General features: G+C 43.0%; 1 protein-coding gene across 1 annotated transcript; it reads right to left on the reverse strand.

The window, feature by feature from the left end:
• Positions 1-3,307: 3,307 nt before the first annotated feature.
• Sec61g (SEC61 translocon subunit gamma) lies at positions 3,308-8,246 on the reverse strand. The gene is made up of 4 exons (XM_010624870.3): positions 8,145-8,246; positions 7,230-7,329; positions 6,362-6,464; positions 3,308-3,485 (listed from the first exon to the last, which is right to left on the reverse strand). The coding sequence occupies exons 2-4, from the start codon at positions 7,321-7,323 to the stop codon at positions 3,476-3,478; spliced, it is 207 nt and encodes a 68-aa protein (XP_010623172.1). The 5' UTR covers positions 7,324-7,329; positions 8,145-8,246; the 3' UTR covers positions 3,308-3,475.
• Positions 8,247-23,085: the final 14,839 nt, after the last annotated feature.

Raw genomic sequence — 23,085 nt, forward strand, 5'->3', positions numbered from 1 at the left:
GGGTGAGAAGGCAGGTCATGGAAGAGCACACAGCAGTCTGCAGCTGTCTGGATTTCAAGAACAGGAGAGCTGAGCAACACACTGTCCATGCATGCATATACGTGGTTACTACCCGAAGGAAAATGTTTGACACTCCCAGCCATTGCCACTTCTTTGTGAAAGAAAGAGGAAAATAGACTTAGAAGTATACTGTGGATTTCTCACATCACTTGATTTTTAAGTTTTGTAGACTATGTGTTTCATTTCCCATTAAATAGTCTCACTGTATGTAATTTTGAATGTTTAGTATCATTTGAACAATTAACATCAGTTTAAAAATAATGATCTTTTATGGAACAATCATTTTCCAACACTGTGTGGAAGGACCTTCTTGATAATCAATTGAAAACATGTGACAACTTTATATGATGCACATTTTCCCATTTTTAAAATACAGTGAGAAGGCAGAGGCAGTACACACCTGTAATCCCGACCTCTGGGAGAACGGGGGAGGAGGATTTGAGACCAGCCTGAGAAAGTCTCAAAATAAAGAACAAAAAGGATTGGGGATTAGCTTGGTTGGAAGGTCTTGGGTTCAATCCTGGGGAAAGGAGAGGAAAGGAAAGGAAGGGAAGGGGATGAGAGAGGAGGAGAGGGAAAGAGAGAAAGGAGTGTTGTGGAGTGGGGAGGGGAGGAGAGGAGAGGGGAGGGAAAGAGAAACCTAAAACCTACACTTCAGAGTCCTTAGGGCTGGCTGCTGACCAGGCTGACTGTAGTCCCCGCTCTCCCACTCCCCTTATTAATGATGTTAGTCACTGATGTGCCATGTACTTTACACGTAATTTTTACAGCCCTCCAACTTCAGGTAAGGGAATTGAGGCAGAGAACGCAGGACTTGTCCAAGATTACACAGCTGGCGAGTGAACTATATTGCCAAAAGTAATGAATCAACCAACTTCTTAAAATTATGAATGTTTATACTATTTAGAACCTGGTTTCTTATAAGCAGGTAAACTACCAATCCTGAGATTTTGTTAAAGATATTTTGACCTGGCACACACTTTATGTAGGAAATCATTTTTGTTGGACTACAGTGAAGAGAGCAAGTCAAGAAAGCAAATACTTAGAACCTGGGAAACAGAATCTCTAGCCCAGGGAGGCAAGGGAAGCTGTGCTCCGCTCGCAGTGGAGGGGAGGGGAGGAGAGGGGTCATGCAGGAGACCAAATACCAAGGGTACAATATTCTGGCCATCAGGGCAGACAGAGTAAGAGGCAGAAACCAGGAGGCCACAAAATACATGCAGCCAATTTAAAAAGGAACACAAACTGCATTGCTAGGCATGGGAATTAGCTGTGTTTACTTTGCAGCAATACACCGTCTATGAATTCTTAGCTTCCAAACCTACCCATGTCCAGAGTAACTGCTGCGAGGGCTGAAGGAAGTGTCTAAAGCTGCTAGCAGAGATGCAACAGTACCCTTGAAGGTCCCAAGTTTAGAGATGAGGAAGAGGGGGGTTCACTGTTAGGGAAGGGGTACAGGGTGGACAGTAAGTGGGCTGAAACTTCACCTCTCATACTGAAATCAATCATGCTAGTGAACGAGGGATCTAGAAATTACCCACAACTGTGACACTAAAATAACCACGGAGAGACGGAACTGAGTGTTTCTGGAGAAAGGGATGGGGCACAGGTTGTCACAGAGAAGCTGCTTGCTCCCCCACTTCACTGGAAGCCCTCTCCTGAGTAGCCTGACAAAAATGTATGCATGTGAGGTGCAGAGATCTACAACTACACCTTGTACCGGGAGTAAGTCTAACCAGAAGCCCAGGGTGTGGGACTTATTCTCTCTGAAAAACATAAATTCAACTGTTCCAACACCTCACACTGCAGGTCTCAGGAACTTCTCAGCTGTTTCAGATTCTCCCTCCAGGTCCAATCTGCAGTCGCCCTAAGTCAGTAATCTTGAGTCTTTAGTCCGCCTGGGCTGGTCACCAGGGAGCAAGCCCATCATATACCCTTCAGGGCTACCAAGCAAGGAAGTAGTGGCAAAGAATATCAAAAGAACTCATCCCTCTGACTTAAAGAAATGAAACAGGGTCCAATGAACAGAAAATACCGTAGGGCAGAGGTAAGGAGCAGTTACAGGAAGCTGAGCCTGAGAACCTGCACCTGAGGCAGGAAATCAGGGTGTGGCAAACTGGCAGGGGAAGAAGGTGATTTGTTAACTGCAAAGTCCCAGGACACATGGGCAGAACATTTCCCAAACTGCTGCTCCTGGAACCAACCCAGGAGTGCATCTTCAATTCTCACCAGCAATGCCGCAGGGTGAGGATGGCCTCCACCTGAAGGCAGCCCGAGGAGCTGGGATGCCAGGGGTTGTTACCATGCAGCCTTCAGCTACCTGCTCTCAGAAGCCACTTGAGCCGTAGAGTGAACTTCTTCCTACTTTTATTTGGCCCAAACTCACTCTGCAGAGCATGTTTCTTTTCCTACCTTTAATAAATGTAAAATCTCTACCATTTGTCCTTATTTTTTCCAATTCTTTGTTCAAGAACCTAGAAATCACCTCTGGCAGACCAGAGAACACAAGAACCCAGTAGCACATCCAGGTCCACCCACCCTACTCACTGCAGGTTAGGTAACAGTCACCCAAGTGTACGGTGTCACCTCGCTGTGGAGATCAGAAGCCACTGAGGCAGAAGATCCAAAGTTGGAGCCCAGTCTGGGCAAACTAGCAACTCAAGGAGACTTTGGGTCAGTATTTAAAAACACGTAAATAAAAAGGGCTGGGAATGTAGCTCAGTGTAAAGGTACTGGGTTCAGTCCTCAACATGAAAATGAAAAAAAAAAAACAATGCACAAATTCAAGTAATGGAATACCTTTAAAATAGAAACAGACTCATTTTTTACTCCCTGCTTACAACAGAAGTGATGGTCAAAACTCCTACAGCACCCTCAGACTGCAGGAGTCCCTCTCTCTAGTATCCTTACCTCACTTTGCTCCACAGGAGGAAAACACTGATCTCACAGTGAAGGTTACGTCCCTCCCACACTGACGTTAAGAACTCCATCACCGAAGCTGATAGTAGTGAGGGGCCTCGCTGATGAGCAGGGACCTGGACTCCACCCTGTGTCCCATTCTCCAGGCGAGGACTCAGCAGGAAGCAACGGGATCCGGCCCTTAAACTAAATCCTGCTGGCACTGTGATCTTACACTCCACAGCCTGCAGTGTGAGACAGCCTGCTATCTGTAAGCCAGCCTGGGGATTTCATGGCAGGAGCACAGAACAGTAAGACAGAACACTCCAGGAGTGCAGTGTCTCACTGAATCTTAAGAGAAATTTGTTTATTCTGAAATTATTTTAATTGACAAATAGAAAACACATTAACAGGGGACAAGAAAAAGAAAAACACAAAGCACATAGGCAAATTTTTACTTCATGAGCTTCTTCAGCCCCTAAGATGCCAAGAAGAAAAACATTCTTCTAAAAGATGTTCAGCCACCCCTGCAAAAGAAGGAAAACTGGGTTGGTTTTGCGCAGCATATGATTTTAATAGTAACAATTACTTGAAACATAATATGCTACAATTTTTCAGAATTAAAACCATTTACTTGAGAACTGCACCTCACTGTGCCTCAAGGTAGCATTAAAAAGTGTAGTAAACTTTAAAACCCTGGAACCAAGAAGGTCTTCAGTGCAATGAGGCTTCCAGAACAGCCTTATTTTAAAACCCTCACTGCTTGTCTGGCATAATTTCTTTCTGCATAAGACAAAAATATATTAATCACGTGACAGGAACATTGGCTGAGGAGTCTGCTTGTTATCCTGGGGTCCACAGAGCAGCTGGAAATAGAGATGCAGATTAGTACAACTGCTCACCACACTTCACAAACCACAGCCCCTGGCCTTGCACAGGAGCTCTGGCACCTGGAAGGTGAACACAGAGGGGATGAAGGCTGCCCTTATCGGGCAGATTCTGAGAAGCGGGGCTGGAGCAGGTGTAGAAGTGGGTGCCTGCTGCCCAGCTCTCCAGAAAACTGCGGCAGGAGGAGCCAAGTTTGGAGCAATGTAGGCTGGACACTGTCTTAAAACATCCCCAATGCTGTGAAAACCAAGAGCAGGACTGGCATAGGGCTAGGCAGGCAGCTCCCTGGTACAGTGCTGGCACTGCTGAATGGATCCCAGCACAACAAAAGACAACAAACAAAAGCATAAATTTTAAAACTGTACTGTCAGATACACATTTCAGACTGTGATGCTAAATAACCAGAATCATAAAGTATCCTTGATAATACTTCATAACTAAGAACTTTAACTGATTTGTTATTAAATCATTAAAACAGATTGCTACAACCACACCACCAGTAAATGCTTAATTCCTTTAAACTATAATATCATGGGTAGTCTTGACTGTTATAATTGGAAAAAATGTGATAATAATTGGATCTAATGAAAGAAAAGCCTGTGGTTATGTTTTCCTTGCTATCACCTCAAAAGGATTTAAGCAGTGATTTAGGCTTTCAAGTAGGGAAAAAAATTGTTTCAGTTTTATAGCTATCATAGCATAACATGAAAAGAATTAGTTTTCTGTAGCTTTTCTCACAAAATGTTTTATTTGACCTTCACTTTAAGATTAAAAAATATCTGAAAGTACTTTTTAACAAACCAACTTGGCAACTTAGCAAGCAACTCACACTGCAAGATTCACAAGCTGCTCCACCACTCAGGACGCAGGCAACCTGGATGGGGCGAGCCTCACTTTTCCTGAGGACTGAATGAGGGACTCACAAGGAGCAAGATCAGCCCCTGGCACAAGGCAAGGACTTGCCAATAGTCAGCTGTTATTGATACCAGCATCACCACTATGCAGAGATAAAGAACCCTGAGTCCATGATGCACTTAATTCACATTTACTCTCTGCTTTTAATGGATGCAAAAGGGAATGGACTACAGGAAGTGTGCTTGTTTATGTATTTAATTACTATAAATAACCAAACACTTTTGCCTCAAAATTTGTAATCTTAACAAGACAGGCACACATGCCTAAGGGTGGCCCAGAGGAGATAGTGAAGTCTGGCAAGGAAGATAAAAATGCAGAGCTAAGGGAAGGGCACATTTGCATATCAAAACATGTAAAGGGGTTACACTTTGTTCCCAGGGGCAAACTGAAGAACAATGTGAGTGATTAACACAGCCAACGTCCACAACAAATCAGAGGGCAGTGAAAGCTGGGACCTGAGGGAGATGCTACTCTACCTCCTTTTTACTCATTAGGAAACTGCAGCCAGAGACAGTCTCTGGTTTTCCTTCCAAGATTTCCCAATTCCAGGGATGATTTTTCTCATTAGTGACATAAAAAAGTCTTGTGAACAAAAGAGATGAGTGACTTGGTTCCTTCCAACTCTTCAGGATCCTACTGTATCACTCTGCTTAACAACTGAGGTAATTAATCTGCCTAAGAAATCAATCTGACAACATTCCCACAGTCACCTTGAAAGACGACTCCACAACTGCCAGTGATAAAAGCCTAGTGTCTGAAAGATTCGTAGTTCAGGAAACTTTTCTAACTAATTGCTTCAAACTCCATCACACCATAAAATATGACAGGAATCATTACCTCTAAATGGCAGATGAGACTGAGAATCAATGAGTATAAAATCACAGAACATCGAAACTTATACCAAGTCCTCCACTAACCTTAATTATCTAACTTGATTACTCAAACTGCTGGATGCCACAGGGATTCCTAAGGACTTGTAACAAATTTAAAAAGTGAAAGTATTTATAAAAGAACAGTGTGGGCATCTCTCAGCCTTCTCCCCTCCTCTCCAATATGCCCACACCACTCTGCCATTACTGTCAAGAGTCACACGTAAGGTCTTACCCAACTCATTTTCAGTCTTTACTACAATCCAAGTAAGAATACACCACATAGGATAAACAGGGCACAGAGAGGTTAAGTAAATTTGCCAAGGTTAGAGTAAGTAATAATCAAGAGGATGCGAATCTAGGTGAGCTGTCTTGATTTTCAGACAGCAAGGATTTGCTCTGCACCTTACATATCAACAAGATACAGCATAAAGAAGACTGAATTTGCCTCTGTCACTGGAAACTTCGTGATGTATCTATCCAGTACATCTGCTACTTGACGACTTTATTTATTAAAGAAAATCATGCCCAGATCAAGGTGCTGTAAAGATGGTGTGAGACATAAAGCACTTTAAATTATCAGGTACAAAACAATGTCAGTAGACTCTACAGCATTAAAGAATCAAGGGATGTATCTGTGTATTGATGAAATAGAAGGCTAATTTTCAACCCAAACAGTTTCCATTTTCATTCATTCCTAGGCATGGCCCATTTCAATAATGTTTACTTACACAATGATATTGTTAATGGGGATGTGGATCAATTTCACAAAGAAGCCAATGAATCCCATGATAGCGAATCCTATTGCTGTTGCCATGGCAATCTTCTGGAATTCTGCATTCACAAACAAAATTCCCATTAATTTTTTGTACTCCTATTCAAAGTATGGGGGAAATTATCACTAACATGAATAATCTTACTGGTTGTACACTTCCCTTGACTAGTAGCTAATTTTTTAAAAAAGTGAGACGCTTAATATAAAAGATTTTGACAAGTTTTTAATGTCCATGTTTTGTTGATATTTGAGTAAACACAGAAATAAAAGTGTATGCATGTCTCAGCGACCTTATCAACAAATACTGAAAAAAATTGTTCTTCTCAGCAAATGACCAAACTACCCCCCAAAAAAAACTTGAGAATAACATATTTTTCTTTAATTTTTTAATGTAACAAACCAATAATGAAAGTAGAATCATAACTTTCTTGGTTGGAAAACAAGGACTATTCTCTATTATACTTATTTACATATAATGTATTATATTCTGTATTATAATCCCAACTTCTACTCAATTAGTGGATACAATTAGTGGACACCAAATTCTAGTGGTGACATGGAAGATGCTAAAATATATGACAACTTAAATACAACAAGGACAACATGGCTCTAATAAATAATTTCACACCATCTGAAAATACACAAAAGAGAAAACTTTAAACAAGAAGTACACATAACTTAAGAATAATATTCCCAAACAAGAAACCCAAATGAATCAATAAAGATATTGATTAAAGTAATGCAATGGCTACTAATTAGGAAGATGTTAAATGAAAGCCCTAGAAAAACAAAGATTTATTTTCTTCTCTATATAAACATAATACCTTTTCTGTCAGGTTTGGTGCATCTTTTAACCAGCCTAATTGAGTCCTTCACAAACTGCCGGCTTGGCTCAACAAACTGCATTACCTGATCCATGCTTGCCTGTTTAAAAAAAAAAAAAAAAGAAAGAAAGAATGATTATTATTTACCAAACGACACAGACTTGCTGAATTACATAAACATATACATGAAACCGGCCATGAATTCATGCCTGACATGGGTCAATTCCACCTTGAAAGAAAAACAAAGAAAGGCACTCTTTAAATTTACATCATGTTTGTAAATTCCGGGAAAGCAACACACCAAAGACAATGAGAAAAGCACCGTTCTCACTTATAGCAGAGCACACACGTTGTCAAGATCCAGATTATGAGAAGCTACCAAACTCCCGCAGGTTAGAACAAAGCTTTTGAGGAAACAAGGTCACATACTCTGTCTTACAGGGTTGCTGAGAATCTGTTATCTCGTAGAAATGTCAATTTTAGCTTTGAAAGGCACTGGTATTAACAGCTAATGGGTCCAGAGTCTGATGGTTCAAATCGGCCTACAAACCAGACACCTCTCTAGCCCGGGTTTCCCCATCTAGCGTGGGCAGTGGACAATTAAACGGAAAATGTACACGAAATACTTCAAATACAGCAGATCCCGCAAACGTCCGGGACGAGAGCACAGCGGCGCCTGTTTCCTCGCTACCACATTTAACTTCGACCCTGAGGTGTAAAGTCTTAAACTGTAAGTAATCACTGGGACCCTAAAGACGCTAAGGAATCTCTGTCCAGACACCGACGGCCCCGAGTCAGAGGCTCCGACCCCGCGGCCTCCCCAGGCCGGGCCCTGGGTCCCGGCTCCAGAGAGGCACAAAGGCCTGGCCAACTCGCATTGCTGCGCCGCCGGGTTCTTGGCACGAACACCCTTACCTGCCGGTCGCCACCACAGATCCCAGGGACACGTAGCACAAAGCTAAATCGAATACCCACCGGAGCCGGAAACCGGTCCTCCCGCAAGCCCGCCCCCTCTCCCGTCCCATTGGTCTTCTGCGCGGAGACGTCACGCGTAGGCTCAGCGTGGTGACGCTACCTTACTTCCCGGAAGAGGTGCGCTGAAGGGTGTGCTCAGCGCTCTACCTGGGTCCTCCGCTCCGCTTCCTTCTGCACCTCTGGAGTTGCTGCTGGCTCGTCCGCTTAGACGCCCCCCAGTGCGGTCCCCGGCACTCCAGCTGGCCGAAGCCAAGCTGTCGCATTAGCAGCAGACCTCCGGCCTGTGCGCTTCCGGTGTGGCCGCTTTCCGGGAGAATGTGCGGAGCGCGCCGCGTGTGGAGCGAAGCCCTGCTCTTGCGCGTGTTTGGTGCTGTCGGTCAGAGGGACAGCAGTAGGACGGCCGGAGAAGCCGACTTCGGTGTGCCGGTGCCTCGCTGCTGAAGGACTAGGAAGCGGTGACCTTGTCGCAAGGTGCTGGTTTTAGGGTGAATTGTTATTTCTAGTGGATCTGGCGTCTAGGGTTCCCAAACTCATCCTCCCCAGGCTCGGGGAGTAAGACAAGACCAGTGAGAAGCGAAAGGGATTTTACTGTAGGTATCACAAGAGGAAGTTGTAAAGAGCCACGCCAGAGCAGTGGGGGGCTCCCAGAACTAGGACACCGCTGAATAGGGTTGCAATCCTGTTTTATTGGGTAGGGGTCCAGTCTCCACCGCCCTGGGTGTCTGCACTGGATTGGATATTGGGCTTGTTGCTGGGGCTTTGGTCTTGTGGGCCAATCAGGGAACTTGGGTAGGCCTGGCAGTTTGCCCTGGGAGGGACAGTGTTACCTGCACGTAGACGGCTATCAAAACCAGACTGTCAGCTTAGTGTAACTACGCAGAAGCAGGTCTCAGCCACAGGCTGCTGGCCTGCTAGCTGAGATACAGAGGGTATTTCCTTTCTACTTCTGAAAGGGGCTGAGTTCCCTAATTTAATCCTACCTAAGCGCCCCAACTGTGCCTACAGAATCATTCCATATACAGTTGTTTACTGAACCCCGCTGTGTATAACACTGGGTACCGTGACTACACCACCTGCCCTTGTCACAAAATTAGTGTAGAAAGGGGGACAGACAAGTAAATAAGTATTAAAGTCCATGTGAATGCTAAGGGCTAATAAAGTGTTGTGAGTGAATAAGAAAGATGGAAGATGAAGGCAAGATTTCCTTGGGTGGTCACCATAGGCGTGAGCATGTGCAGAATCCAGGGGAATGAAGGTTAGTCCAGCGCATCCCATTCAGTTCAGAATTTAGAAGTGACTGCTAAAAGGAAGGCAAGTTTAAGGAAAAATTGGGAAGAGCTGGATCAGACAAGGACATGTCCTTCACAGTTCACACATCTGCCTGAACCCATGAACCACAGCACCAAGATTAAACTCCAAGCTGTGGACTTGGATAGTTGTGATAAGACTGTGTAGGTTCATCAGGTAACAGATATGCCAGTCTGGGGGAGTTCTTGATAACCAGCGATGGCAAACCTTTTAGAGCCTTTAGTGATAACCTGCAGTGGCACTAGTGCCATAGGTTCGCCACCACTGGATTAGTCCATGCGGGGAAGGAGTATTCTGCATACTTTCCTTTCTGTTTTGCTGTACTTAAAGCTACTCTTCAAAAATAAAGGCTTTTTAAGAGTCAGATCGTGCATTGTTTTCTCTGACCACTGTTAAATAAAATTAGAAAGCTGTAGAAACTAGACAATGAGGAAATTCCCAGTACTAAGGAATGTACTAAACAGCAGACTTCTACAATAACGATGGGTCAGAAAGTCACAAGAGAAATGAAAAAATAATTAGAATTGAATGGTAATGAAATTATAGCACATCATGCTTCCAGATCCCACCACACACTTCAGAATGAATAAAAAGGCCACTCCACATCTGCAAAACATCTACCAGAGTACTCACACACAGCTACAGGAGTGTAAGTCCTGGCCTGATGCTTTTGGAAAAATTCTAATTGTTGTTCATACCACCCTATGCCTGCACAATTTTAACTGAGTATTTACTAAAAAGATAACATTACTAAACTTGCACAGGAATATTTTTGTTGGTTTGTTTTTTTTTTGGTTTTTTTTGGTACTGGCAATTGAACTTGGGTCCTTGTGCTTGCGAGGCAGGCAGCAGAACCACTTAGCTAAATCCCCGGCCCTGCACAGGAATATTTTGAGCAGATTTTTTCATAATAGGGAAAAAAAATCCAGTCAGGGTCTATCAATAGTACATTGGATAAATATACAGGAAGTCCTACTAGAACTACTATCCCACAATTAAGAAAAAAGCTATGCAAAAGATTGCATACTGTACAATTCCATATATAGGACATTCTTGACAAAAATATGATAGAAAAGTTAAAATGGCTTACTTCTGGGTATATTGAATTAGCAAGAGAGGTAAGGAAAAGTGGTTCTGTCTTAATCAGGCTGCTTTAATTGAGTGACTTAAACAGACCTTTTATTTCTCATGGTTTTGAAGGCTGCAAGTCTTGAAGTCAGAGAACCAACAGGATTGGTTTCCTAGAGCCCTTTTTTCTGCTTTACAGATGACGAACTTCTCATAATATCCCCACTTGGTATGTCTTGAAGTCAGAGAACCAACAGGATTGGTTTCCTAGAGCCCTTTTTTCTGCTTTACAGATGAACTTCTCATAATATCCCCACTTGTTGGAAGAGGCTTGAATTAGCAAGAGAGGTAAGGAAAAGTGGTTCTGTCTTAATCAGGCTGCTTTAATTGAGTGACTTAAACAGACCTTTTATTTCTCATGGTTTTGAAGGCTGCAAGTCTTGAAGTCAGAGAACCAACAGGATTGGTTTCCTAGAGCCCTTTTTTCTGCTTTACAGATGACGAACTTCTCATAATATCCCCACTTGGTAGAAGAGGCAGGGGCCTTAGCTGTCTTCCTCTAACAAGTACACAAAGCTCCAGCATGTATCCCGAGGTAAAATGCACAGACTTCCAAGAGTACCATTTGCTGATATTTGTGTCCTCCAGAAGCATCCTATATTGTAACCTCCACTGGGATGGGATTTGCAGGTTAGGCCTTTGGAAGATAATAGTACTGAACTCCACATTGCACAACTAAGGATATGTAGGAATAAAGTAGGCAGGTATCAAGATTTTTTAAAAAATTTTATTTGTGGTATTGGAGATTGAACCCAGAGCTTTCACGCCGAGACTTAGTTATTTTGAGACAATTTTGCTAAGTTTCCAAGGCTGGGCTCAAATTTGTGATCTACCTGCCTCAGCTTTCCAGAGTGCTGGAATTACAGGTATATAGATTATTTAGATTTATTTTTGTAAAGTGGATTCTTGGCTCAATAGAAGAATGAGCCAGTGTCTGATAAATGTAGGCTCTAATCTTTTCAAGTTTGTCTAAGATGGGAAAAGTCTATGCAGTTGACTCAGTTTTTAAAATAATGACATGATGAACATAAGTGAAATGTATAATAACATTTTAAATTGTTCCTTAATTTAAAAATACTAGTGGGATAATATCATTTGAGATAGAAGCCAAGTTAGTGTCCACTTAGATTCTTCAATCTCTGCATGAAGCAAGAAGTTGATCTGTGACAACCCAAAGTACCCTGGGTCAGGAGGCCTGAAGATAGGCATATATATAAGGAGTCTAGCACAAGAAAATTTAGAGTTAGATGTGGTCAGGTTCAATAAACCCTACGCCCAATCCCTTTGGAGAAATGATGCCATTGCAAGTACTATGAAAAAGTTTGTTATTGCAAAAACGCAGAAACAAATAGGGCAGTGGAGCTGACCTGAGAGATTTAGATAGCGTGCCCTCTGCAATGTTGTCGATGCAGTGGACAGTTTTCTTTGACTACAACCTGTCAAACTCTGCTCCTTTCTTTCTCATTTTATTTGTAAAGCAAAACAGAAAAACTGGCTGCTTCTGACTCTCCTTTGTGGGCTTTTCCTGCATCTGTCTTCCTGAGTGCGCTGTCTGCCCCCCTTTACACTGTTGATTTCCTGCCCAGGCCTGAGTCTCAACTGGATGTGAGGTAACAAAGTTGGGCTTCAGGCTCCTTCCATTGTGCAGTGCTGCTGTGCTATTCCTTGTTCCTTTTAAACTGCTGTATTGAGATACACTTTGTATATCATACAGTTCACCCCCTGCAATTTTACAGTTCAGCACTGCACGAGGCTGTGCAACCATCATCACAATTTTAGAACATATTCATCACATTAAAAAAAAATTCACAACCACTGGTAGTTACTGCATCTCTCTTTCCTCCCCTTCACCTCTTTGCTCCCTAATCCCTACTGCTGTCCAGTAGCAACCTACTTTCTAGATATGTTGACTTCAACTGAACCTGTCTTAGAAATATTCCTCCCACCTACCTGTGATGAGGTGTGCTTTGATCAACATGGTACTGCCCTTCCCCTCTCCAGCTTCTGGTACCCACTATTCTACCCTCTACATCTATGAGAGTATCTTTATTAGGTTGTACATATGGGTGAGATTTTACAGTTCTGTTCTGTGCCTAGCTTATTTGACCTAACATAGTACATTTTACTTAACATATCCAGATTCTCCCTTTCTGTCACATGATAGGATTTTTTTTTTCTTTTTTTAATGACTAAACAATACTCCATTCTGTATACATATTATATCTTCATTATCCATTCATCTCTTGGTGAACACTTAGGTTGATTGTTTGTCTGGGCTATTGTGAGTGGTGCTGTGTGTATGTGGGAGTACAGATTGCTCCCTCTCTTTTCTTTATCCCACTACTGGAAGCATACTAATTCCATTCCTTTTGGATTACACCAGTAGTGGAATAACTGGATCACATACTTTTAACATTTTGAAGAGCCTCCAAACTGCTTCCATGATGGGCATACTAACATTCCTACCAACAGTGAATAAGAATTTCCTTTATTCCACATCCTTAGTGGCTTTTGTTACCTTGTTTTTTTAATGGTAGATATTCTGCCAGGTGGGAGATGCAATCGCTTATTATGGTATTTCCCTGATTGTTATTGATCAGGTAGGCATTTTAGTATACCTTCAGCTATTTGTATGTCACCTTTTGAGAAATTTGGCTTTTGGCTTTTGCCACTTTAAATAGAGCTATTTGGCTTCACCTATTGAGGTGTTTGAGTCCTTGTGAATTTAATCCCTTATGATATTAACCCCTTGTCAAATACACAGTTTGCAAATATCTTCTCATGTTCTCCGTATCTCTTCTTTACTTCGTTGACTGTTCTTCCATTTTGCAGGAGCCTTGAACTTGGATGCACCTTGGTTGCCTAGTCATGTTTCTGTCACCTTTACTTTTGAGGGCACAGCAAAACTGCATGGTCCAGACCAATGTCACAAGGTGGTACTCCTACATTCTCTAGTAGATTTGGATCTTATAGGAAGTCTTTAATATGCCTTGAGTTGAGTTTGTATATCGTGAGAAATAAGTCTAATTTTATTCTTTTACCTGTGAATATCCAATTTTCCCATCATCAATTTATCTGCCTCAGAGAGTGGATTCTGCACAATAGTTAGGTCTGTGGCTGTGCAGCTTCCTTGGTGATATGGGATTTTAGTTCCTTAGCTGTGAGCAGACAGGGAAAGTGAAGTCAGTGATTTCTTAATAACTCCCCAAATTATTTAGTCCTGCTAGAGAGTAGAACATGTATAAATTAACATCAGCCTCAAAAATCTGATTAGTGTGTATTTAGGGCAAATTCCATCTGCATTAGGACATAAAGTTATTACTCTCATTTTCTAGGTCACTGAGTCCATCTATCCTATGCATTGGACTGTATTTTTAAAGAATTTTAGTAAAATTAACCTACTAATTTAAAAATTCAAATACAAAGAAAAATGTTCAAAATCAATCACTGTCATCCGCCTATTAAAAACCTCAGCTGAACCTAATTTTAATTCTCTGTTACAAGATAGAAAGATATCTAAGTAAATATTTAGAAAAATATACATCTATAATGAAAATTGGTTATATTAGAATTATGTAAGTCAGTTGAATTTATTTCTTTTGAGTTCAACTGAAGAAAAATGAACTAAAATTAAAAGAAAAAATTAAAAAATATGTAAATGTGAGATGAATGTTTACCGCATGCAGTATCACTTCTTAATTATAACTCTTAGGTTAACAATTGTGAAAAGCACTAAGATTGAAATTATAAGATATATATATTAATATATATATATATAAAACAGTAAACTGGTGCCCAACTATGATGAGTAAATTAGCATGCTTCTTTTCATCTTGTCCCCCTGCATTTTTTGTGACTTGGAATATTCTCTCAATGAGGGTTGATCCTCTTGTTACAATCCACCTAATTCTTTTAAAACAAGGTAAAAGTTGTAATGCCCTCACACTCCTATTCAACGTTTCACTAGCAGCCTTAGCTAATGCAATAAAACGAGGGGATGGGGTGGGACGTGTATATTTGGAAAGAGTGAGTTTTTGTTCACAGATCACATGATTGTCTATGTCAAAAATCCCAAAGAATCAGCAAAAACCTCCTGCAACTAATGAGCAGCTATAGCAAGACTTCAGGATGCATGATTAATATACACAACTCAGCAAGCTTCTAGACGGTGCCAAAGAAATTGAAACTTGAAGGAAAAGCACATCTTTTTTGCTAATGCCGAATTGGGGCAGAGACCACATGAGCCCACAAGTTAAAAGGCAAGTTGGACCTCTGAGGCATGGATTTAATAAAATATGCGAAGGACGTGTCGAGGAAGATAAATGGAGAGGTCCATGTTCATGCATAAGAAGACTATTGTTCAGATTTCCTTTCTTCGTTAGTCTACAGACCCGTGTAATCTCTGCCAAAATCCTAGCAAGTTATTTTGTGATTTTCAACAAAATTCAGGTTCTTTTAAATTTATTTCAATGGGCAGATAATAATTGTATATATTCTCGGGGTACACTGTGACATCTCAGTACCTGGGTATGTAGTATGATGTCACCTCACACATAGATTTTTTGAGTTAAGAACATTCAAAGACCTGTCTTCAATCTCCTTTGAAATTTTGAATACCTTTCTGTTAACCTTAGTCACCCTACTCTGCAACAGGGTGGAACTTTTCTCTCTAACTACAATTGGTACCCATTCACCAACCTCTCTCCATCCTCCCATCCACCTTCAACTAATCACTGTCTTATGCTCAACTTTAATGACATTAACTTGTTTTAGAGAGTGAGATCGTGTGGTATTTGTCTTTCTGTGCCTCTTTCACTTAACGTAATGTACCCAGAGTTCTTCAGTATTGTCACAAGTGGCAAGATCTCATTCATCCCTTTGTTTTGGCCAAGCAGTGTTCTATAGCTTTTTAATCCATTCATCTGTAGGAAGACACATAGGAGGATGCCCCATCCTGGCTGTTGTGAGCAGGGCTGTACAAACATGGGAGTGTGAATATCTCTTCAGGTGAGCAATTCCGGTTTGCTGGGGTATGCACCCACTAGCGCAACTCGCACGGTGGCTCTGTTTTCAGTTTTATGAGGAGCTGCCATACTTTTACCCATAACAGCTATTATGATAAACATGGACAACTCAACAGCAAAAGAAAACAAACAAAAAAATCCCCAGTCTTATTTATTTTTTAATGTCCACAAGACCAAAATAGAGAGTGAAAGATAAGCCATGGACTGGGGGAAAATATTTGCAAAACACATATCTGGTAATGGACTGTCATCCATTATATACAATGAACCCTTAACACTCATGATTAGAAAACAAGCTAAAGTATCAGACACTGGACACCCCAGGGATGGCAACTCAGCCTATGAACAGGGTCAGTGTCACAGGGAATCAGGGAATGCAACACTTCCACAAGCCTAGGAGAGCAACAAAGCTGAAGCACAACTGCGTCAGGTGCTGGCAGGATGGGAGAGACAGGGGCCCTCAGTCACTGTGTGTAGGAGAAGAATGGCACAGCCATGGCAACCTGGGTTTCCTAATACAGCTGCACGGTCTGCCATGCTACAGAGAGGCTGCTCCTAATTAGCTCAGACTCTCACACAAACTTACCGACGGTGACAGCAGCCTTAGCACACTCGCTAGGATGTGGAGGCAAACTAAGTTCCTTCAGAGGACGAATGAATGGACTGCACATCCAGACAAGGAGAATTACTGGTAGAATCACATGAGCTGTCAAGCTGCAAAACTACGTGGAGGAACATTAGATCCCCATGGCCAAAGCAGCTGTTCTGAAAAAGCTATATACTGTAGATCCAACTCTCTGGCATTCTGGGCAAGACAAAACTAGGGAGACAGCAAAATCAGTGGTTTCTGGGGGAGAGGGAGAAAGGGAGATTGTGAGTATGCTTGAAACCTTCTGTATGGTGCAGCTGTACAGAGTGCAAACCCCAATATAAACTGGATTTTATGTAATTTATCCATAATAGGTCATCAACTGTAACAAATATGCACCAGCCCCTAACCCCGTACTTCAGAATGAGACTCAAGTTGGAGATTGGGCCTTCAAACAGGACATGGAGTTGAAGTGAGGTCCATGGGTGCACCCAGTCTAAATGGCAGTCCTCATGAGAGAGGGAGAGGATGGAGTAGCGAATGGGGACGGTGCCTTGCCTGTGCGCATCCCCGGCCTCCACAAGCACAGAGAAATGCACCGCCCACCTTCTGGGGGCAGCCAGAGGGTGCGTTACCCGTGTTCTTTCTATTTTCTAAAGGAAATATCAAAAGTTAAAGCAGACATAATTCTTAGACCTGGCAAGGATTATTTTTAGGGAAAAAATAATGAAATGTCTTCCACCGCTGCATTGTTGACTTACCCTTTCACATGTTAGGGTTGGTTCCTGGAGATAAAGGACAACAATATCTAAACTTCATATTTAAAATAATTTGCTTTTCAGCTGAATTTTATTGTCCAGCAGTTTCTTTGCTTCCTCTCTGTCCCCCAACTCCCTTCCTGGCTTTGCGAGCTCATGCATGTTTGAACAAGTCTGCTTTTTATACCTTAGGGATGGGGCCTTAAAACTGGGCTGCACTTTCACTTCATGGCTTGGTTGAAATTTAATCACTCCATGTAATCGAGCACTAATTATTTTCAAGGACAAATCTGATGCTAGCTCAAATTTTCCCACCTTTTGTTCGCAGTATGTGACCAAGATCTCTCTCTTTACTCCTGAAATTCAGGGACAAGGGCTGCACCCGCAAAACATGGTATTCTGTGTAATTTTTCCCACAGCCACCTAACTTTCTCCAATTCAAGGACATTCTGTGTGCTTCTACCTTGTAAAGTATTTTCAGTTTTATCTGGTGGGGCATTTGTTTAAGGTGACTCCTCTCTTGCTTGCCTTTGTTTTGTTACAATTTACTTGATTGTTTTACCTTATTCTGTCTGTGATTATTAGTTCCAGATTTTTATCTACTTTATTTAATTCAGTTTTTAATGGTTCTGGTTTTGCGGTTTTTAAATGATTCTCTGGTGTTGGTATTCTGGTTCTGTTTACTTTCTATGGTATCATTTTTATTTTCTTCCACTCTACACTTTGAATTAGCTCACTGATGAGAAAGCATCTTGAGGAACCTCACGCTGCATGTGCTTTCCAGTAACAGACATTAGTGTGGAGCGCGTCCTTCTGTTTGTTTGTGTAGAACCTATCCATCCTCTTCATTCACTTTCATCATCCCTGTGTGCCCCTCTCTAGTAGTATCTGTATAATTTAAATCCAAAAGATCCTTTAGAAGTTGTTCCAAAGGCTGTAAATCCCATTGCGGAGATCAGCGGGACTGGTCCTGTCTGCCTTGACTGTTGCGTTTCTTCAGCCCCTTGGCAGAGCTGAGTGAGCAGTGCCCTGTTTGCCACTGCAAGGCTGTGTTCACTTCTCCAGGCCTGAGCATGTTGGAAAAGTACACAGGTCAGCTCTGGCCGCCTTCTCTTTGCTTGATATGGGTTCTTCCCTTTCCACCCAAATCTGACCCAGAGCTCTATCCCAAGGCTCACATGGCCTGAAGACACCCAGTGACACCGGAGAGCAGTGCCCAGCTGGACTCAGGTTGCTCCCCTGTTCCCCCAGCTCCGAACTCTCTTCTGCCTCTGCCCAGGGTCTTGCTGTGGACGTCTCTACTCCTCAAGATTTCTTTGGAATTTCCTTGAGCTTCCTACTCAACTCCCCACTGCTTTTCTTCAAAGTGAAGAAGCACTTACGGAAATTCCCAGTGGGAGCTATGCCAAGCCATGTCGGAATCTTTCTGTTTTTTCACTACTTGCTGAAGTTTATGTGTGATGTTGCATGCTTTTCTTTTCCTGATTCTTGCTTTTGACCTCTCTGCTGCTGTTAGTAATTATTGTTCATAACAGATGTTGAAAGAGGAGAGTTCTGGACTCCTATTTTGTTTCACAAGCATTGCCATTTTAGTAAAGTAGAAGATGAAGCATCAGACTCCGCTATCTGAGACCCTCTCAATGCAGAAGTTCTTTGTAACTGGAAAACACAGAGATCCCTACATGTATTACCAGAAGCCATTTGATATGTCCTGCTTTTGTCTTCACTCACTGGCCCTGAACTGCTTTTAGCACTTTCCCTGTTAGCTGGTGCTAAAGCAGTAATCTAACCCTAAGGAGATAAGTGTTCTAGCCGACTAATATTACCAATTAACGTGGGGCGATGCCATGAAGAATTCAAGAAAACAGAAAGCGCCCAAAATGGCCTGGCCAGAAAGAGAGCTATAGGATGAAGAGTTTAGTTACCTGTTTTACAGACAAATGGAAGCAAACGAGGAAAATATGAAGGCTTTGGAACTCTTTTCCTTAGACCAGAATCCTTTCCCATGTTATCATTTGCTTCACTATCTCCCCCAACTGTCTAGTTGCTTTTAGAGATTGGAAATTTAACATCTAGCCCTCAACTTAGATCACTCTAGTCCAAAAAAGGACTGGTTTGTTCTCTTAACTGGTACTGAGCCCATGGATTTTAACCCCCCCTTACCTTTGTATTGCTCCCCAAAGTGTGATAGTGCTGTCAAGACCCCTGGTAAGGTTAGGATAAACTAGAGAAAGGAAAATCACTGTTTTTTTTCAAAAGTGTACAACTAAACCAAACGGATTCTTTTCTTGAAAAAAAAGTATTGGTAAATCCATTGCTAAACTCATAAAGAAAAAGGGAAAACATACACATTTTCAACCTCAGGGACAGAAGGTAGGACTACAACCCTGCATGAGTGCTAACAGGAGAGTAAACAAGTTTATGGCATGAAATTTGATAACTTAGAAGCAATGAACAAATGCCTTAAGAAAAAATATTAATTGGAAATCTGAATAACTACACATTAGAACTGAATTCATAACTGTGGAAAGAAAAGTAGGTCCAAATGCCTTCACTAGAGAATGTTATAAACATTAAAAAAATAATATCAATACACAACCCTTGTAGATAATAGAGAACAGACAAACCTTTCCAGCTTAATTTTGAAGGTAAAATTATTGTGATACCAAAAGCAGGCAAAGCTTCAAAGAAAACCAAACACCAATATTCGTCTTTGAGTTTTGTGCAAAAATTCTTAACTGTTAAAAAGTAGAATCCAGATATGTGTAGTAAGTCATTATAGCAAGTGGAATTATTTTTAGAAATGCTAGAATATGTGCATTTGACAAAATTTAGCCCACATTCATGACAGAAGCATCAGAATGGAAATAAATACTCGTAGCAGTCAAACACTGGAAACCATCCAAAGGTCCATAACAAGAGAATGGATGCACTGGGGCATATTCATTCAGCATAAAAGCGAACAGTGCACTGATAGATGTGGCAACATAAATAGACGAAGGATGTCATACTGAATTGAATGAAAGGCACATATTTATACAGACACAGAAGAGTGCACGGTGTGCAGTTCCATTCTACGAAATTCCAAGAATCAGAGCTGATCTTAGTGACAAAGCAGGTCAGCGGTTGCCTGAGAGAGGGACTTGGGCTGAGTTATTCGAAAATAGGCACAAAGGTGATTATGGAAAATGGTAGGAACCTTTTAAGTCTCGTGGTGTTGGTGGCTGCCTGGGTATACATTTGCTATAACTCCTTGAACTGATGAACTTTAGCGATGCATTTTGTGCAACGGTGGTTATATCACTACCCCTTTTTAAAAGAGCGTCTAAGAGGGTGTTATGTATTTGTGTTCTTTTGTTTGAATCTTGAAACAAAAATTCCAATTTTTCTTATTAGGAAATATGTAAAAGCCTGAACAGAAAGTTTAGCACATTTTATGAGAAATATCTAGAAACGACACAAGAGGGCGATGTTTCTCCAAGAAAGAGTAAGTAGAGGCTGAGTCTCTAAACCAGATGCTGACACCAGTAAGTCACGCTCTTCTCCGTTCTTTCTTTTCCAGGTGCTTTGGGAAATCTTAGTAACATACTTCATTGTTTTGATTCAATAATTATGCCACAAATCCTTAAACATCTCACAGGCTTATTACTAGCTTTGTTTTTCTGTTGTTAATGAAAATCCAAACGGTAAATAATTCTTCGTTAGTCATTTCCTAGGGAGATTTGTTTTCTGCTCCAATCCCTTAGGGACTGAACAGTTTGCACCATGGCGCGACCTACATTCCTCCTGCATTTGTGTGTTCTTTGGTTTGTACTGCAGACAGTTGCCACCAGAGGGCAGTGCGGAAGCACAAATCCCACCGTGCCTGTCAGATGTGGGAAGTGGCTTCAGAACTGCTCTGGCTCAGCCTGGAAAAGTTGACTCTAGTGAGCACCAGGAAGCCCTCACCTCATCAGAAGTGATGGGTGAAAAACAAACTGGCCTATCTTTAGGAACCAGCTATTTGGTTCAGAGTTTTAAAATTTAAAACATTATTTCTCAGGGTTGACAAGTTGCTGCCATCAAACTATCCTGAATGCCGCTGCAGCTCTGGACTCAAGGTCATACCCTGTGCAGACAGCAGAGGAGTGCAGGGGACTGAGCAGTGGGTCCCAGGAGGAGCTGAGGCTCCAAGTTTCCCCAGTCTGTGCCACACGGCTGCAGAAAGCTTATCCTGAGCACCACCCCAGGACGTGCACAGCAGACACACCCCGGAGACAGTGGGACCGAGCCTCCTGTGGGTCTCTCCCGGGTGAGAAGCCCGGCGGACTTGGAGCAGCCTGGGTTTCTCTGTGGCTCGCGGAGAGGGGCTGGGGTTTGGGGCCCACAGCTTGGGGCTGCAGCACCGACTCCTGCTCTCACTTGCAGAGCTCACTCCTGAACCTGAGCTTCAGGTTGTCCCTCCAAGGACCAGGGAAGCTCATCTTCTCACGAGCTGGTGCTGAGTGACAGGGAATGCCTGCGCTGTGCCATGAGCTCACTTCCCGCCTCTCTCCCATTCACCTAGACGCTTGTGGCCAATCTGTTTCTGAAGTGAGTGACTGGCAGGTCTCCAGGTCAGCTTGGGCCTCCGCGGCTGAACTCCTGCAGTGTCTGCGAGTTGCTCTGATGATCTGTGCCCCTGCAGCACCGGGTGGGAAGAGTGGTCTGTGTGGCTTTTGTGGGGTGCACCAGGCAGGCCTCCCAAGAGCACACTCCAGCCAGCTGTGCCTATCGTGATTGGGATAGCTGGCCCCTGCCTGGAGCCCGTGAGCGCCACTGGCTGCTCTGTGGCACAGGTCCTGTGGGCCTTCATTTCCCCTGTCTCAGCCCGGGTCAGCCTTCATTCCAGTGCCTCCTGCAGGACAGTCATCACAGCTGTAGCTGGCTCTCTGCTGTCCCTCGGGCCCCAGTGGCTCTGTTAGGCTCTCAGACATTTGAGAAGTGGGGCTTGGTGAGCTGTTGTTAGGTTGTGGTGAGCCCATACCCTGCTGCCTCCGGAACTCTGAGGCAAGCTGCTTTCTGCCCCACAGCGATTGTACCTGGCATCTTGTCATTGCAGGAAGAAAGCTGACGGCACTGGGCAGGAGTCACCTGCAGTCCCGAGTTCCCCACGTCTCCCCGTCACACCACCCTCAAGCCCTGTGCCCTCCCCTCCCTCCTGGCTGGGCCACCCCAGCAGCCTCTGCTGGTCTTTCTGTATCCATGTGCATGCCAGGCTACTCCAGATCCAGGAATGAAACTTCTAAATCTTTCCCTTTAACTACTCCCACAGCTCCCTGTAAGAGAAATGAAACTGTCTCTAGCAGCTCCCTGTTCCCACTCTGCAGTCACCCTCGGGTCCTCCTCACATGTGCTATAGTACTGGCTTTCTTTATGTTCCCAAACATGTCAGACCTACCTGTCACCCACACCTCTACCCTACCTGTACCTCCACTTGAGTCTCCTTCACTGGTTTGGCTTCCTGTCCATTGTTTCTGCTTTGGTTCTCTTCCTGTCTCCTCCGCAACCTCCTTCCACCCAGCCTTAGCCTTCTGCTCACTGGTACAATGTTTTGCTTCCTTCATCCTACTCACCACTGTCAGAAATTATCCCTGTTATTTGTTGCTGAACCAGGAAATTCAGATGTAAATTCAGAGTTGACTGGAGAAAAGCCGAGAGCAGAGGAACGCGTGGCCTCAGTACTTGTGGGTACTTGTGTGTGGGTGGTCTACATTGTCCTTGTCCCCATGCCAAGGGAGGGTGATGCCCCCGATGTTCTGTGCTCGGCTGGTGTGTGCTCTGGGGCAGCAGTAGGGTCAGGAGTCGTGGGTATCCATGGCACCTCGTTCCAGGAGGGTAGCTGGCTTTGTTAAAGGATAGAAAGAGTCTGGAACCAGGCAATTGGTCATTCACCTGCCTTTCTCTTAAACTAAACGAGATCTTCTCACCAAGCTCTGCTGAGTCTCCAAGAGCAGGGGAGGACGAACCAGCAGGGCCATCGTGTGGCATCTTCTCACCAACCTGTAAGCACCATCGAGGTGAAGACTTTGTCTTTTTAACACTGAACAGTATGA

Source organism: Fukomys damarensis, unplaced genomic scaffold (assembly GCF_012274545.1).
Source record: "Fukomys damarensis isolate Sample0158 unplaced genomic scaffold, DMR_v1.0_HiC HiC_scaffold_17, whole genome shotgun sequence".
In the NCBI taxonomy this organism is placed as follows: Eukaryota; Metazoa; Chordata; class Mammalia; order Rodentia; family Bathyergidae; genus Fukomys; species Fukomys damarensis.

Coding starts and splice junctions, on each gene's coding strand:
- Sec61g (XM_010624870.3), bottom strand. CDS start 7,323: ATGGATCAGGTAATGCAGTTTGTTGAGCCAAGCCGGCAGTTTGTGAAG. Junction 6,465..7,229: donor CACCAAACCTGACAGAAAAG/GTATTATGTTTA, acceptor TTGTGAATGCAG/AATTCCAGAAGATTGCCATG.